We start from the raw sequence: 13,858 nt of genomic DNA, 5'->3' as shown, positions 1-13,858 counted from the left end.
AATCAATCAATAGCTCATTTGAACCGCCTAGCCAAGCACATTCAACAGATATAGGTATTGACCCATGCAAGGCCACCACCACCACACATCCTTTGTTGTTTTACATAAGTGTCTTTGCTTGTTAAATTTGATTTGTAAGCCTAACGTGGGCATCATCTTTTGCCTTTATTGATAATGCTAGGCATGATTGGTAAACCAAATATCTATACCGAGATGAACCCAAGATAAGCCCAGATTCAACTTTAAAGGAAAGTGCACGGTATAGACTTAAAGTAGCCGTCCACAAGACAATGTAACCATCAGCTCCATCATGCAAAGTATTGACTAACAACTACAACATCCCCACTAACGTCGTCAATGCCCAAGAGTGGGCACAAATATAGGCACAGACACATACGAACATACATCAATACAAAGATCTGCGGACAACCTTTCCTAAAACACAAGTAAGCAAACAAACAACTTGCTTGAATCGTTCATGTCTTCACGTGGATTAAAACTCTTCTAAGCCTTGAGTAGAAAAATTCTATATTTTGGATATTGCCTCATAAGAGGCAATATCCAAAGAGGACATAAATTTTGGATATTGCCTCATAAGAGGACATAAATTATGGTACAAAGTATGCAATCCCTTTCATTTGTTTCATTTCCATCAACATTTAAACCGTACATTCAAGGCTCTGTGTTAGAAACACGAAAATAAAACAAATTTAGCCTATCATTCTCCTTGTCCCTATTATACTAACAAGAAATGCCTCTACTATACTAACAAGAGGAAAATAACAAGTACTAACAAGCGTAAAATAACAAGAGTGTCGAACCACCTGTAAAATATGTCGTGGTATGGCAAACCTTTTGTTGTGCAGGCTTTAACAACATCATGGCTTTCTTTTGGTCATCTTTGGTAAAGTATTGAGCGAATGACCTCTCAACTTCATCCATTAGTTGATCAACCTAGTAAATTCCCTAGTCTTTAAGCACTCTGACAAAGTACAATCAGATAAATATTTGCTTTGTCTACCTTGTTTGAGTTGTTGAGTCGAGAACACTCTAGCGCTTTCAAATAAGGAGTTGATGCATTTCTTTGAGTAACCTGCATTGAATAAACCTAAAGCTAAATTAACTAGTCTTGTTGGATTGAGAGGTGGAAGCTTGTTCCTGATATATAGATATAAGAAGGAAATTATAGCATCACTTCAAACACTTTCAAATGGTATGAAAGCCTAAACAACAATGGCCACAATCATCTAGCAGTATCTTTTACAAATTTCCTTCATAGAAAAAGTTGTAAGGCACATTGGAGAAAATTCAGCAAATATTAAGTGCAAAACTAATATGATAAGTGTGCTCAAAAACCATTATAAATAAAGAAATAGGGACAACTTTTTGACTTATCGGTTATAGAGCTTGAATTCGAATCCAACCAAAGAAAGAACTTTTTTATAGAAGGGAGGTAGCTATGCAAAAGGACTACTAAGAAACAACCAGAGATTAAGCTCAAGGAGGTAAGGAGTACTTAGAGCTTAAATTCGAATCCAACAAAAAAAAAGAACTTGTTCTTTTTTTTACAGGAGGGAGGTATGAAGGCACTTAGCTATGCAAAAGGACTACTAAGAAACAACTTGAGATTAAGCTCAAGGTGATACGGAGTACCTTGTCATGCTTCTTTACTATTTTTCCAAAAGCAAGCATGTTCAGAGACCTGCAAATGGGATAGAAACATCTCTTTTTCATGTTTACATAGACACCGCAAGTAGAGGAGTAAACTTGTGAGTTGACATACAAAAGTAATTAGCTCTTATCTAACAATCTATTAAAAGGAACAGCACTAGTCTTCAATATACACGAGAGGGGCCCTATGTGGGTTAAGGATAAATCTCTCTCTCTCTCTCTCTCTCTCTCTCTCTCTCTCTCTCTCTCTCTCTCTCTCTCTCTCTCTCAACAAGCTGAAAATAAATACTTTTTCAACTCAAAAGAGATGGAGAAGATTCGACACAGTATTTGGGACCTTTGGGACCGGAAGATGGGTTGGTCCCCCCCCCCTTAAAGAGAATCTTTATTAGGGAGAATCTTTTTACAAGCACAAGAATCAGAGTGACCCCTCCGTTCTAGATCTTCCGACTCGATGGTCAGTTCCTTCCCTTGCGGGGAATTCCCAAGAGACGAGCTCTCAATTCGGTTTCCGTCTGTTCCAGAGCAAAAAAGCTCTACAGACCGTTCCCGAAATCCTTTGAGCATAGGCCGAGGCCTTATTGCTCGTCTCCATGATGGAGTCCCAGCACAAAGCACAAAACAATAACGCGCATCACGAATTCACGATTGATACATGTTGCTCCTTGCACGGAAAAGCAACCTCCATGTTCTGTAGTCTCACGATCACTTGTCTCCTTCCTGCCAGAAGCTCTTTCAAGCTAGTGCTGACAAAATTTGCCCCGGAGAGTGGGGACGAGTGTTGCTTTTATAGGTTCTGGGGACCGGCAAGAATAGCCGGTCCAAACCCAACCAAAAATAGCCAACCTTGGGTGCGCAAGAAAAGCAGAGAGAGAGAAGAAGAAGAAGAAGAAGAAGGAGAAGGAGAGAGAGAGAGAGAGAGAGAGAGAGAGAGAGAGAGAGAGAGAGAGAGAGAGAGGGGGCTCGCGCTGGCAGTTTTTAGGAGGGGGGCGCTTTTGGCTTGCTTTATTTTAAGAGAGTTGGCCGGTAACTTGAAAAAGTGTGAACCTGTTTAAATTCAAAAAGAGGAGTGAGCTGAAAACGTATGCTACACAAACACAGTCCAGGCGTTCCCAGATGCAGTCCCCAAGCACAAATGCTATGCAGACACAGATTCCTCGCGGGAAATCATTTGCCTTTCTCGCGAATGTCCCGCTTTTCAAAAAGCTTCTCAGAACCCATCTTTATTCTTGTGCCTGCACTATACGCGTACTCCTTTTTCTAGTTCGGATTTCCTTCCATACCAAAGGAATATTCCCTTTCCGATGCTCCCTTCACCCATCACTTTACGCATTTGGAATATCTGTTTCCCGGTCTCTCCTACCGAACTAACGGTACAACCCCTTCGCGATGCTGAGTGTCACCCATCATATGACACATCAAGGTTGTTCGTTCCTGATGGCTTTTAATAATTCCAATAGATCTATAGTTCCTAACCTTACGGCCTAAGTGCACACATTTAAATATCCTAATTTCAATAGAAAGAAATTACTCTAATAAATAAGAAAATAGTCCATTTAGCAACATTCCTATGGCTTCTAATAAACAGTTGTCCTCAACTGTAGTGCTTGTACATACCCTTCTAGAATTTCGGGATAAGATGCTAATTCTTGCTCGGTCATTCACTAAGCGTCCAAAGTAAAATAATTCTTGAACTTTGCCAAATATTTCGTGTAATCTTCCCGGACTTGAATGGCCTGTCACGTGTGCACTTCACTTGCGCCACGTCGACATGCTTCTGCCATAGTCTAGAGTCAGTCTTAGCGTAGGACCTAGCCTAGCACCGTTCCGAACCTCTGGCAGGACGTGTATGTCGAGGCCGGTCATAATTGCATACCTCTCTTGCACAGTATAGCATTTTCAGCATATAGGATTTTATACCACGTGAACCTCTTATGTAGTTACTTATTTGATAAGTGACTTGGGGGCAAATAAATGAAATCGTGGGCTGCCTATTAGCCTGCTCGACCCAGCCTTTGGTGGGTATATAGGCAGCCAGGGGGCAGCGTTTGTAAGGTAGGAGTCAGAGGAGGAGAAGTACCTGCAGTTTCTCAGCCTCTTGAGTGTTTGCAGCCAGATCGCAAGCCCCTCCTCATAGGCCTTCAACGTTTTTGGGCAGCAACAGAGCTTGTGCCTGCTCTGGAGTCAGATCAGGACCAGCGTTTTCAGATTTGCAGCAGCCAGTGTTTAGCATCATTTTAGTCTCAGCATTATCAGAATTCAACAGCCAGACAGTCAGCGTTTTAGCCCAGATTCAGCCAGCGTTTCAGTTTCAGCTTTTAGCCTCATCGCATCAGCATTTTCAGTTCAGCCATCGCCGCATCGACGACAGACAAATAGCCGCCTCGTCATCCTTGTCGGGGAGTCAGTCAGATGGATCTCAGTAGTCTCTTTTTGAGTCTAGAGGAGCGACTCACTAGCGCTCAGATTTGTATATTTTGTCATGCTACTCTATCATTTTGTCATGGCATAGCTTTTTTTGTGTTTGCCGTATGGGCTTTGACACCATCACTCCAGTCTTGACTCTTTACAGTCTTGTGCTATGTAGTCTGTCGAGTCTCGACAAGATTATGGTTTGGATTTCATCTTATTTACATGGAGAATTGACTTATGTGCTTGACATTCTATGTGCATTGTGTTCAAACTTCACTATATAATCCATTGTTTTGTTTAGTTCTACTAGTAATGTTCGATGAATTAGAAATCTTGAGACTTGAATGTGCAAGTAGTTACTAGTTGTAACTTGTAACTTTGTAAGTTGTAATTTCTTGTCGCTTTAAGGTTTAAATTTTGCTCACTTTCAGTTTGTTCCAGTTTAAATTATGCAACGGCCTATATCTTGGAAAGTAGAGGTAATGTAATCGATATTGATCACATTATCATATATGATGATATCTCCCTCTCTCAAGCATCTAGATTTGGCACAAATGTGTGCAAATGTGTATTGCATTGTGCACACCTATTATGTATATATATAATACTATATCTATCCAAAATTGGCGTTTCGGTCATACATTTCACAGAGGCTCCTCTCAAGGGTGAAACATTTCGGGTCTGAAATGTTTCGCGGTTACGCTGAGAGTCGCCGATGGTTATATATAAATTGTCCAAAAGAAAATGTAACCAAGATATGATGACAATGTCATCTACAATCTTGGTGAATCTCTTTCTTCCTTTGTCTACCTCTACATTCTTACTTTTCAGCCATAAGAAGTCCCTGTAAAGCTTTCCGTATACCACCAAGTCCAAATTTTTGAACTTTGAAGCTTTCAAGCCTCAAGGGGCTGCACCCCCATGGCTATAAAAGTAACCCTTGCGGCATGTACTTTTCATTTTGTATCCATCTCGATTCTCGTCCCATCGATGTTTTATTAGCACATTTTGCGTCTATATGACTCATGTTCTTTGGTCTATTTAGTGTAAATTCATGGTCAAAGTGATGCTCTATGTGTGGCATGTGTGTAGGTCAAAAAATGCCAAAGAAACTATGTTTCTTTTTTGCCGTTCCGTCCCCGTCCCCGTTCCCTAACTTTTGTCGTCTCGTCCCCGACCCCGACCACGACCCCGACCCGCCATTCCATGTTACTATGGGTTATAAACTTGGTATTCATGGGTATTCTGAAAGAGTGAGATGAACCCCCAACACCCCCCTCCCCCCCCCCCCCACACAAAGTATCTTTATTAATGGGATCATACAAACACATGAACCAGATGTATTCCCCTGTTCCGTTCTAGATCTCAGATTGATAAAACTCAAGACCTTTTGCTTCCTAACCTTAGGCTAATCTCAGGAACCTCTGTTCCTTACTCAAAATCCTTTGAAAACGAAGGCTCTCAACTCTGGACCCCACTATCCAGTCTCAGTGCACTATACCTAGAGTCCTCTTCAATAGAAATCTTAGCCTCAAATCTTCCTTGGGAATCTCTAGGCCTTGATCCAAACTTGAGAGTACCACTCTCAAATCTATACAGCTACTCCCAATCTTAGAATGCAAACTCTTTGGGCTGATCTGGCTTTGTTTCCTTCTCCTGCAGAGGCTCTTGTCTTCCTCTGCACCTACTCCCTCGTACGAAGGGAGAACACCTACAAAAAAATCACTCATAGATCAAACCATTTAAACATGAAACGCATCACCCCTATTAAGTCTCGGAATCAGAAAAGCAACTCCTTGGAAGAGAACTTTTGTTAAAGGACCTTCCCTTCTAGATCTACACACCGGAAAGGCATGCTCTTGGGTTCCTTCTCATAGATATCCATGACATCTAAAGGCTGAAAATGTAAGGATTCTAGGTACTAATCCTTAATTAAGTACTTAAACTCATGATTAAGACTTAAGAAACTTGAACTAAACTCAGAAACAAGACTTAGAAGACCTTGTGTTGATTCATTAAATGTGTGATACAAGGGCTCCTTATATAGGAGACGAATAGACACAAATGAAAAGGCACGTCTCCTGGTGAAGAGACATGACTTTAGACGTAAAGACACATCCTTTCGGCGAAGAGCTGCAACCATTGAAGAGTCGCACCCGTAGAGCGAGGGGTGTGACCAATCGTCGAAGGAGTGTGGCTTTTGGCGAAGAGGTACATCTCTTGGGCGAAGGGGTGTGACCATCCAAACGTAGGGGTCCTCCTTGGCATAGCACTTCGTGTATCTACAACTAGGAGTAGATGTATTGTTGTTAACATAGTCACAATTGTGACATTCCCTCCCATTTAAATGAGAGCCCGTGTCAAAGAAATGACTTTTGATGTTGATAGAACTCTGGAAAAGCATTGAATCTTTGAAAATATTCAATCTTTGAGTTATCGGAAACCTTTGTCTTGAACCTTTGCTTCTTGCGAAACCTTTTTGCTTTGACTGCTAAATCCCATGTCATTGCATTATTCCAAGACTTTTTAGAGGAATCTGGCATAATCACATTGACTGCAACAAGAGGTTGATCTTCAAAATTCTTCCTACTCTGTAAGATTCTGGTTCAAAATCTTCCAATATTTGGGGAAGAGGAAATCTTCTCAAGGTACTCTTCAGATGGGGTAACTTCAACTTTAGTAATCACTGGAGAGGATTTTGGCTTGAGGCTGTAATCATTTTCCAATAATGAATCCCAAAATTCTTCAGAATCATCTTCAGAAATTTCCATTTCATGACTTGCAATTGGCATATCATCATCCAGCAAAGAATCAAAGAAAGCATAGTCGTCTTCAAACTCGGAATCCGCAACTATGTCCTTATTTCTGCATGATAACGAAGTATCACTTGGAAAACTTCTTGCTTGAAATCATCTTTGTCTTCAGCAATTGATTCAGGAGAAGTTAATGAATTAAAAAATTCATCAATTAGAATTTCTGCATCTGCATCGGAGATCATATTTGCTTCATAATCCTCTGTAACATGTCGTTTGACTAGTACACGTGAGGCTTGAATCACTCGTTCCGCATGATAAAGCTCGTGTAAAACCAGTTCACGTCCATCTTTGAACAAATTGGTAGTATGTCCTCGAAAGCTAGTTGCTGGGTCATATTGAAATAACCAATGCTAACCAAGAATCATGTCGTAATAAGATAGAGGCATAACTTCGAAATCCAGTTGATCTGCATAATTTTGTAATACCAAACTGCAACTGTCGAGCTATCTGATCACAAGTTAAAATTGATCCATCTGCTAATTCCACATCATATAAGAGATGTTTTCTGAGTTGGTAAGCCAAGTTGTTGAACTATCTGAGTGCTGACGAAATATTAGAGCATCCGCTGTCCACCAAAATGTTGATGGAACGATCATTGATAGTCCCAAGAAGGCTCAGAACTTGCTTTGAGAGAGGCTCCAAAACTAAAGAATTTCACTGAGCATGCTTCATAAGAATAGTTGTATCCTCTGAGACTCGAATCGTATGGACCGCAGATTGTCCTTTATCCTTAGCAGAATTTGGTTGTTCAGAATTCGATGATGTTTCTGCGTTGGAATTTCTTTTCAAATTAGACGGATTTGGTTTCTTTGGACATTGATACCATCTATGGTCACCACCGCAAATTGTACATAAACCATCCTTCTTTGAAGTCAAATATGCATTTGACGAAGAGCCTTGCTGAGTATTGGAATGTCGGTCTTGAGAAAAATCACGTCCTTTACCACGATCAAGTGGAGGAACATTTGAAGAAGATCTGCTTTGAGATTGTCGATCTTGAGAATAAAACCTTGAAGTTGAATAATGTTGCGTTGCTTGCTGTCTTAAGACTAATGTTGCTAACTTTGACTACAGCTGTCTCTGCGATCGCGCTGTGAAAAGCGAGCACTGTTTGAAGTGTCACAAAGTGATGACGTGGCGGACAGCAGAAACCCTAATTTCTGACAGAAACCCTAAAATTCCTGCAAACCCTAATTTTTGCCAAAAACCCTAAATCCCGGAAATCGCGGAGGCGGATTATTAAAAAAAAAAAAAAATTGGAAAATGATGAGCGACGCGAATTTTGCTTTTGCTTTTTTTTATAAAAAAAAAAAGAAAAGACTCTCTAAGAGAGAGAGAGAACTGATGCTTTTGATTTTAAAAGCTTTTGGGGCTCTGCTTTTGGGCATCCCTTGTAACCTTTAAATTAGTGGTGAGGGCCTCACTTCTCAGAGCATCTGGACGCAGAGTCTGAGAGTGAAACCCTAACCGCTCTCTTGTACTTTGATGATTGATTAATATAAAAAGAAATACCGAAAGGGGCACCAGTCTTTGGGGCCAATATCTCTAGGCACGTAACTCCGCCGGGCCAGTGCAAATCTATTGTGATCTGTGAATTGTTTTGAAGTGGTTATTTGGTGCTGTCGCGGTTGATTCTTGACTTGGAGTGTCCAAGTCTGTTACAGTGGTATCAGAGCACGGCCGATTTCTCTTCTACGGGAAATCCGATCCCCGAATTTTTTTCCGCGGCACCTATGGCTTCAGGCAATGATCAGTCGACTCCCTCTGCATCTGGAGATGCGGATTGGGATCACAACGAAGATTCAGGCAGAGAGTATGGCCCGCCTTGGCCTACTTAGGCGGAGCGGCGAGAGATAGAGCGTCGCCAGTTGATCGGCGATGCAACAAAGATGATGCTCAATTTTGCCAAGGACCCGAAGATGGCAAAATATATGAACCAGACCTCTTTGAAAGAGGTACAGATGGAGTGGCAGAGAACCACAACACCACTCCCGAAACCCGCTCTCAAGAAACCTTCTGCCTCCAAGAAATATACGGAGAAGGAACTGGAGAACGTGGTTCATGCACGGATTGCTCAGCTTTTTGACACGCAAAAGAAAGCCAAAAAGCACGGCAAAAAGCAGAAGAAAGGCACTGACTTCCAGGGATATTTGGGTCGTCAGTTGACATTTGACAAGGCAAAGAAACGAAAGAAGCGTGTTCGATTTGAAGGAGTACCCAGTTCTTCTTCTTCTTCTTCTGACAGTTCTTCTAGCTCCTCGGATTAGAGCGAAGAAGACAGAAAAAAAGCAAAAAGCGAAGCAAGACACAAAGCTTCGGAACGGGCAAGAAAAAGGCAAAGAAGGCTACATCTCGCCCAGAGACTGACAGTTCTACTGAGGACTCGTCTACAGACAACTCAGATTCCGAAGACGGAAAGTTTTATGCGAACAAGAAGAATTTTTACAAAGCCAACCAGTATGACTTTCTCGAAGATAAAAGCAAGAAAGTCCGAGAGTTTAAGGAAGGTGGCCACTCGATCAAGTTTGATACTTTTCAGGATACTCAGATGCTTCGAAGGCTGTCTTTTATACAGCAGTTTGACATCGCTTTCGCGGGAGGACGCTATTCAGAGCACTCCAAGATTCGGAGAGCTGCCTCTTACTTTGAGGGGAATGCTCGTACTTGGTGGTCCACTCTTCTATTAAGCAAGACTGTGCCAGTTACATGGCTGAAATTCAAGAGGCTTTTTATTTCTTCTTGGTTGACTCAAGAGTTTGAACGAGATATACGAGCTGCTTGGAACCATCTCCGGATGACCAAGAGCGATACAGTGAATTCTTATTGTGAAAGATTCTAGAGCTCTTTTCTACCCGCCTCTTCATTCAAGAAGATCTCATTCAGAGAACAGATTGAGCGGTTTACCTTGGGTCTACCTACTGAGATCCGAGATCACTGCTTGGAACAGAAGTCAGCTTCTATTCAGGAGTTGATGAGTCATGCGAAGCGGGGCTTTGCCATTCACTTTGGTAGTCTGACCTACCCCACAGATGAGGCCATGACACAACGAGCCGAACAGACTTCTGGGAATGAAAGTAGAATGAAAAAGAGAAACCCAGAGAAAAAAAAGGATGCACGACCCAAGCTTACTCCTGAGGAGAGAGCTCGCTTCATCAGAGAGGGGAAGTGCTTTGAATACGGGTAACATGGACATATTTCCGCGAAGTGCCCTGATAAGGCACAGAAAGAATAGAATGATAAAAACGACGACAGGCCTAAGAGTTCGAGAGCAGCTGAGGAATGTGGCAGAAAAGGCAGATAGAAAAGCAGAACTGGTACCACATGGCATGGGACCTACACCGAATCTAATGAATGAAAGTACAAACTTTGCCGCTTTCGGGGCAAAGCGAAGGATCAGGAAGCTCTTTTGAAGGAGCCAAGGCCAAGTTCTTTTCACTTGGAATTGGCGGCTCGATTTGGAACTACGCCCGACAGACTGACGCAACAGGCGCAGGTAGTTCGACTGGCACCCGGATGGGATGTTGCCATTACACCGAGCATTGGCAAACTTTGTTTGCAATGACAGGGGTGTTCCGGGCACGCGAGTGACGTTCTACTCGGGATCCCTTGGTACCACAACAACTACGCCGTGGTTGACCACCGGGCCGAGAAAGCGACTTTGATAAATGAAGGGCTTAGAGATTGTACTTGATGAACTTCAATTTTCTTACTCATTTTTTTGGGAGAACTGAACGATGGATAAAGGTTGAATATGTTTTGACCTGAAGAAAAGAACGCCAAGATTTTTTCTCCACGCTCATGCCGATTGCTTTTGAGAGGGCCTAAAAATCATACCATTGATCTGATATCTGGAAGCACGCCACCGAATCGGCCACCTTATCGTGTGAGCCGAGTACAAAATGAAAAGATTATGAACTCAGTGAAAGACCTCTTGGAAAAATGTCTTATCCAGCCTAGTACTTCACCGTATTGCTCTCCAGTGTTGTTGGTTTTAAAGAAAGACGGATCTTGGAGAATGTGCATCGATTATAGCACTCTCAACGAAATCACCATCAAGAACAGATTTCCGATTCCTAGGATCGATGATATACTCGACAGGTTACAGGGATCCTCGTGCTTTAGCAGGATTGACTTGAAGAGTGGATATCATCAGATCAAGATAGCACCAGGAGATGTCTACAAGACAGCTTTTCGGACGACTTTTGGGTTATTTGAGTTTTTGGTGATGCCTTTTGGCTTAACCAATGCTCCTGCGACATTTAACCGGATGATGGACAGGATTTTTCGAGAGTACAGGCTATTCGTTGGCACTTTCTTTGACGACATCATTGTTTTCTCCAAGAATGAGGCAGAACACAGAGACATCTGCTTCAAGTCTTTTAGGCATTACGAGATCACACGTTAGTGATTAATGCAAAGAAAAGTGAATTTTTCCTACCAGAGATACACTTTTTGGGACACATTGTGTCAGCAGCAGGAGTGCAAATGGACCCGGCCAAGATAGAGACTATCCGTGATTGGCCCGATTTGAGGAATGTCCATGAAGTTGGAAGCTTCTTGGGATTGTGTTCGTACTACAGGCGGTTCATACGAAAGTTTGCAGAGGTTGCTTCCCCTTTGCATACCTTGACACAGAAAGGAGTACCTTTTTCGTGGGGACCCACAGAGGTGACTGCCTTTCAGACGTTGAAAGAGAAATTCACTACAGGACCAGATTTGACTTTGCCGGGCTTGCAGAAGTCATTTGAAGTATTTTGTGATGCTTGTGGTCGTAGTCTGGGTACGGTCTTGATGCAAGAAGGCCATGTCATAGCTTACGAGAGCCGTTTGTTCTCTAGGCCGGAGATGACAGCACAGATCTATGAGAAAGAGCTTTTGGCGGTTATCCATGCTCTTACTCAGTGGCGGCATTACCTACTCGGAGCGGATTTTACTGTCTTTACAGACCATCAGAGTTTGCGCTACTTCTTGTCACAGAAGCAGCTTTCGAAAAAGCAGATGCGGTGGGTGAACATCTTGTCACAGTTCCACTTCCAGATTGTCCATGTGCAGGGACAGAAGTGTCATAATAATCAATATCTAATTCTCCTAAATGATTTTCTCATATTAAACTGATCATTTAATGTGGGGAAGTGCCAAGGGAGAAAAAGCTAGAATATTGGTTAAGTTAAGCAGACCGGCCACAGTAGGGATCCAAAGGAGGGAAAATAGGGATCCAAAGGGGGGGCCATCTGCAAAAGAGCCATGTGAAACAACGGGCTAAAAAGACCCTAAGGTTCAGCCCATTAAGACTTCCAAAATGCTAAGGTTCCAAAATTCAAAGGTTGTGTCCAAAGGTCAACCTTAGGGAAAATTGGATGCTTAGTGTGTGCCCAAAAAGTCTTTCTACATCCCTACATGGGAGGGGGCGAGCCCCAAAGCTAGGGGATGAGAGAGAAAGCCACACACACACACACAGGCTCCCTTTACACAAAGGGAATGAGGGACACATGTCAGCTCCCTAGGCCAGATGCCCACAAGGTATGCCCAATTCCTATTGGAAGACCCTTGAAGTGGACCAATGAGAATTAGGCTAGAGTAAATCTAGTTTAATTAATTTAAAAACATTTAATAAAAGAAACCAATAAGAATTAAGTGTCCTAGAAGACTATTGGGCAGTCTTCCAAGGGGTCCAATGAGCATTCAGGAGCCCCATGGCTTGCCTGATTCCTATTGGCCAGGAGGCAAAGGGGTCCAATGAGAGTTTAGTTTAATTATTTAATTATCTAAAGCCCTCACAAAAGGGGAAAGGGGGACACATGTCAGAAGGCTATCACTTATGCTGCTTAATCCCTATTGGCTTGACCTGGGGAGGTCCAATGAGGCAAAAGCCAGACTAACTTAGCAGCTAGGGCTCGCCCAAGAGAGAGAGGGGGCTGATTTTTGCTTGGCATTGACACACACACTCTCACACTTGAAGATGTGTGAAGGGAAAATACTCTATCTCCTCCCAAGCTTTAATGGAGAGCTCATCACCTACTCCAAGCTTGTGAGATAGAAGCCTACATCAACACTCTCTTGGCATGTGGATGCAAATCCAACCAAGAGCCAAGCTTCAATGCATGCTCATCTTCTCTACCAAGCTAATTACTAAGCTAAGCTATGCTAATATGAGTGATTATGTGAGGAGATGTACTTCTTTCTCGTAAGATACTTCTTTTTCCTCTCAATCTACTCTCATACCCTGCTAGCTCTCACCATCTTCGAAGGTGTGTGAGGTCTTGGGTCTGAGAACGGGGATAATTCAAGTTGTGTTTGATTAAGTGTTTTGCTTGGTGTATGAAGCTTCCATCTTCATTGCACTAGCTCGTCTTGAAGGAACACAAAGAATTGTATTGTACAATGTCTCTCTTGATGGGAGAAACCATAATACAAAGCCTTTTGGAGGGGGGACCGGCTCCATGCAAATCCGGTCCTCAACTGTTGTCAATAGCTTAATTGCTTTCTCTTTTGAAAGTATTGTCGATGCTATCTAACTAGGTGTTATGCTTTTTGTTGCTCTCTCCACCCAAGCACTCTTGTAATTCTCATTAGGAATCGACTCTAATGAAATGCTCACTATGTTCATGCTAATTTCCGCTACACATAAGATTTTAGGCCATTAAATGTTACATTGGTATCAGAGCTCAAGGTTTCTCTTTTCTTGCTCAAGAAGGGAGGTCCTCAAGCTAGCTACAAATGGTTGGTATTATTAATTGCCTGTGAGTAAGTAGAATAGGGATTTTTCAGCCTTGCAGTGCGCCTGCCTTTGTGCAGTTAACGGGGCATCACCGTCGAGAGCTATGGTCTTAATAGTGGAGTCCTACGGGGCTTGCCTACGGCTTAACCACTATTGAGCTATTAGAAGCTTGACAGGAGCCGGTGCTGTTTTGGTGTCGAAAGACCCTCTCTTCTATTCCTTGCAATTAATGGTATTCGAG

The 13,858-nt window shown here is 42.4% G+C and overlaps 1 protein-coding gene across 2 annotated transcripts in view; it reads right to left on the bottom strand.

Annotated features, from left to right (window-relative positions):
• Positions 1 to 13,858, bottom strand: part of LOC147452224 (phosphate transporter PHO1-3-like) — a 57,577-nt gene that overhangs the window by 7,025 nt on the left and 36,694 nt on the right. For both annotated transcript variants that reach the window (XM_086517996.1, XM_086517997.1), the window contains 3 exons: positions 1,654 to 1,702; positions 1,022 to 1,093; positions 825 to 954 (listed from right to left, as the gene is read on the bottom strand). In XM_086517996.1, coding sequence (XP_086374122.1) covers positions 825 to 954; positions 1,022 to 1,093; positions 1,654 to 1,702 — 251 coding nt within the window. The remainder of the gene's footprint in view (positions 1 to 824; positions 955 to 1,021; positions 1,094 to 1,653; positions 1,703 to 13,858) is intronic.

The sequence above is a fragment of the Adiantum capillus-veneris genome, chromosome 8, assembly GCF_014529385.1.
Source record: "Adiantum capillus-veneris isolate H3 chromosome 8, ASM1452938v2, whole genome shotgun sequence".
Classification (NCBI taxonomy): domain Eukaryota; kingdom Viridiplantae; phylum Streptophyta; class Polypodiopsida; order Polypodiales; family Pteridaceae; genus Adiantum; species Adiantum capillus-veneris.
Note: the sequence above shows the minus strand (reverse complement) of the source record. Positions and strands in the feature narration are given on the sequence as shown.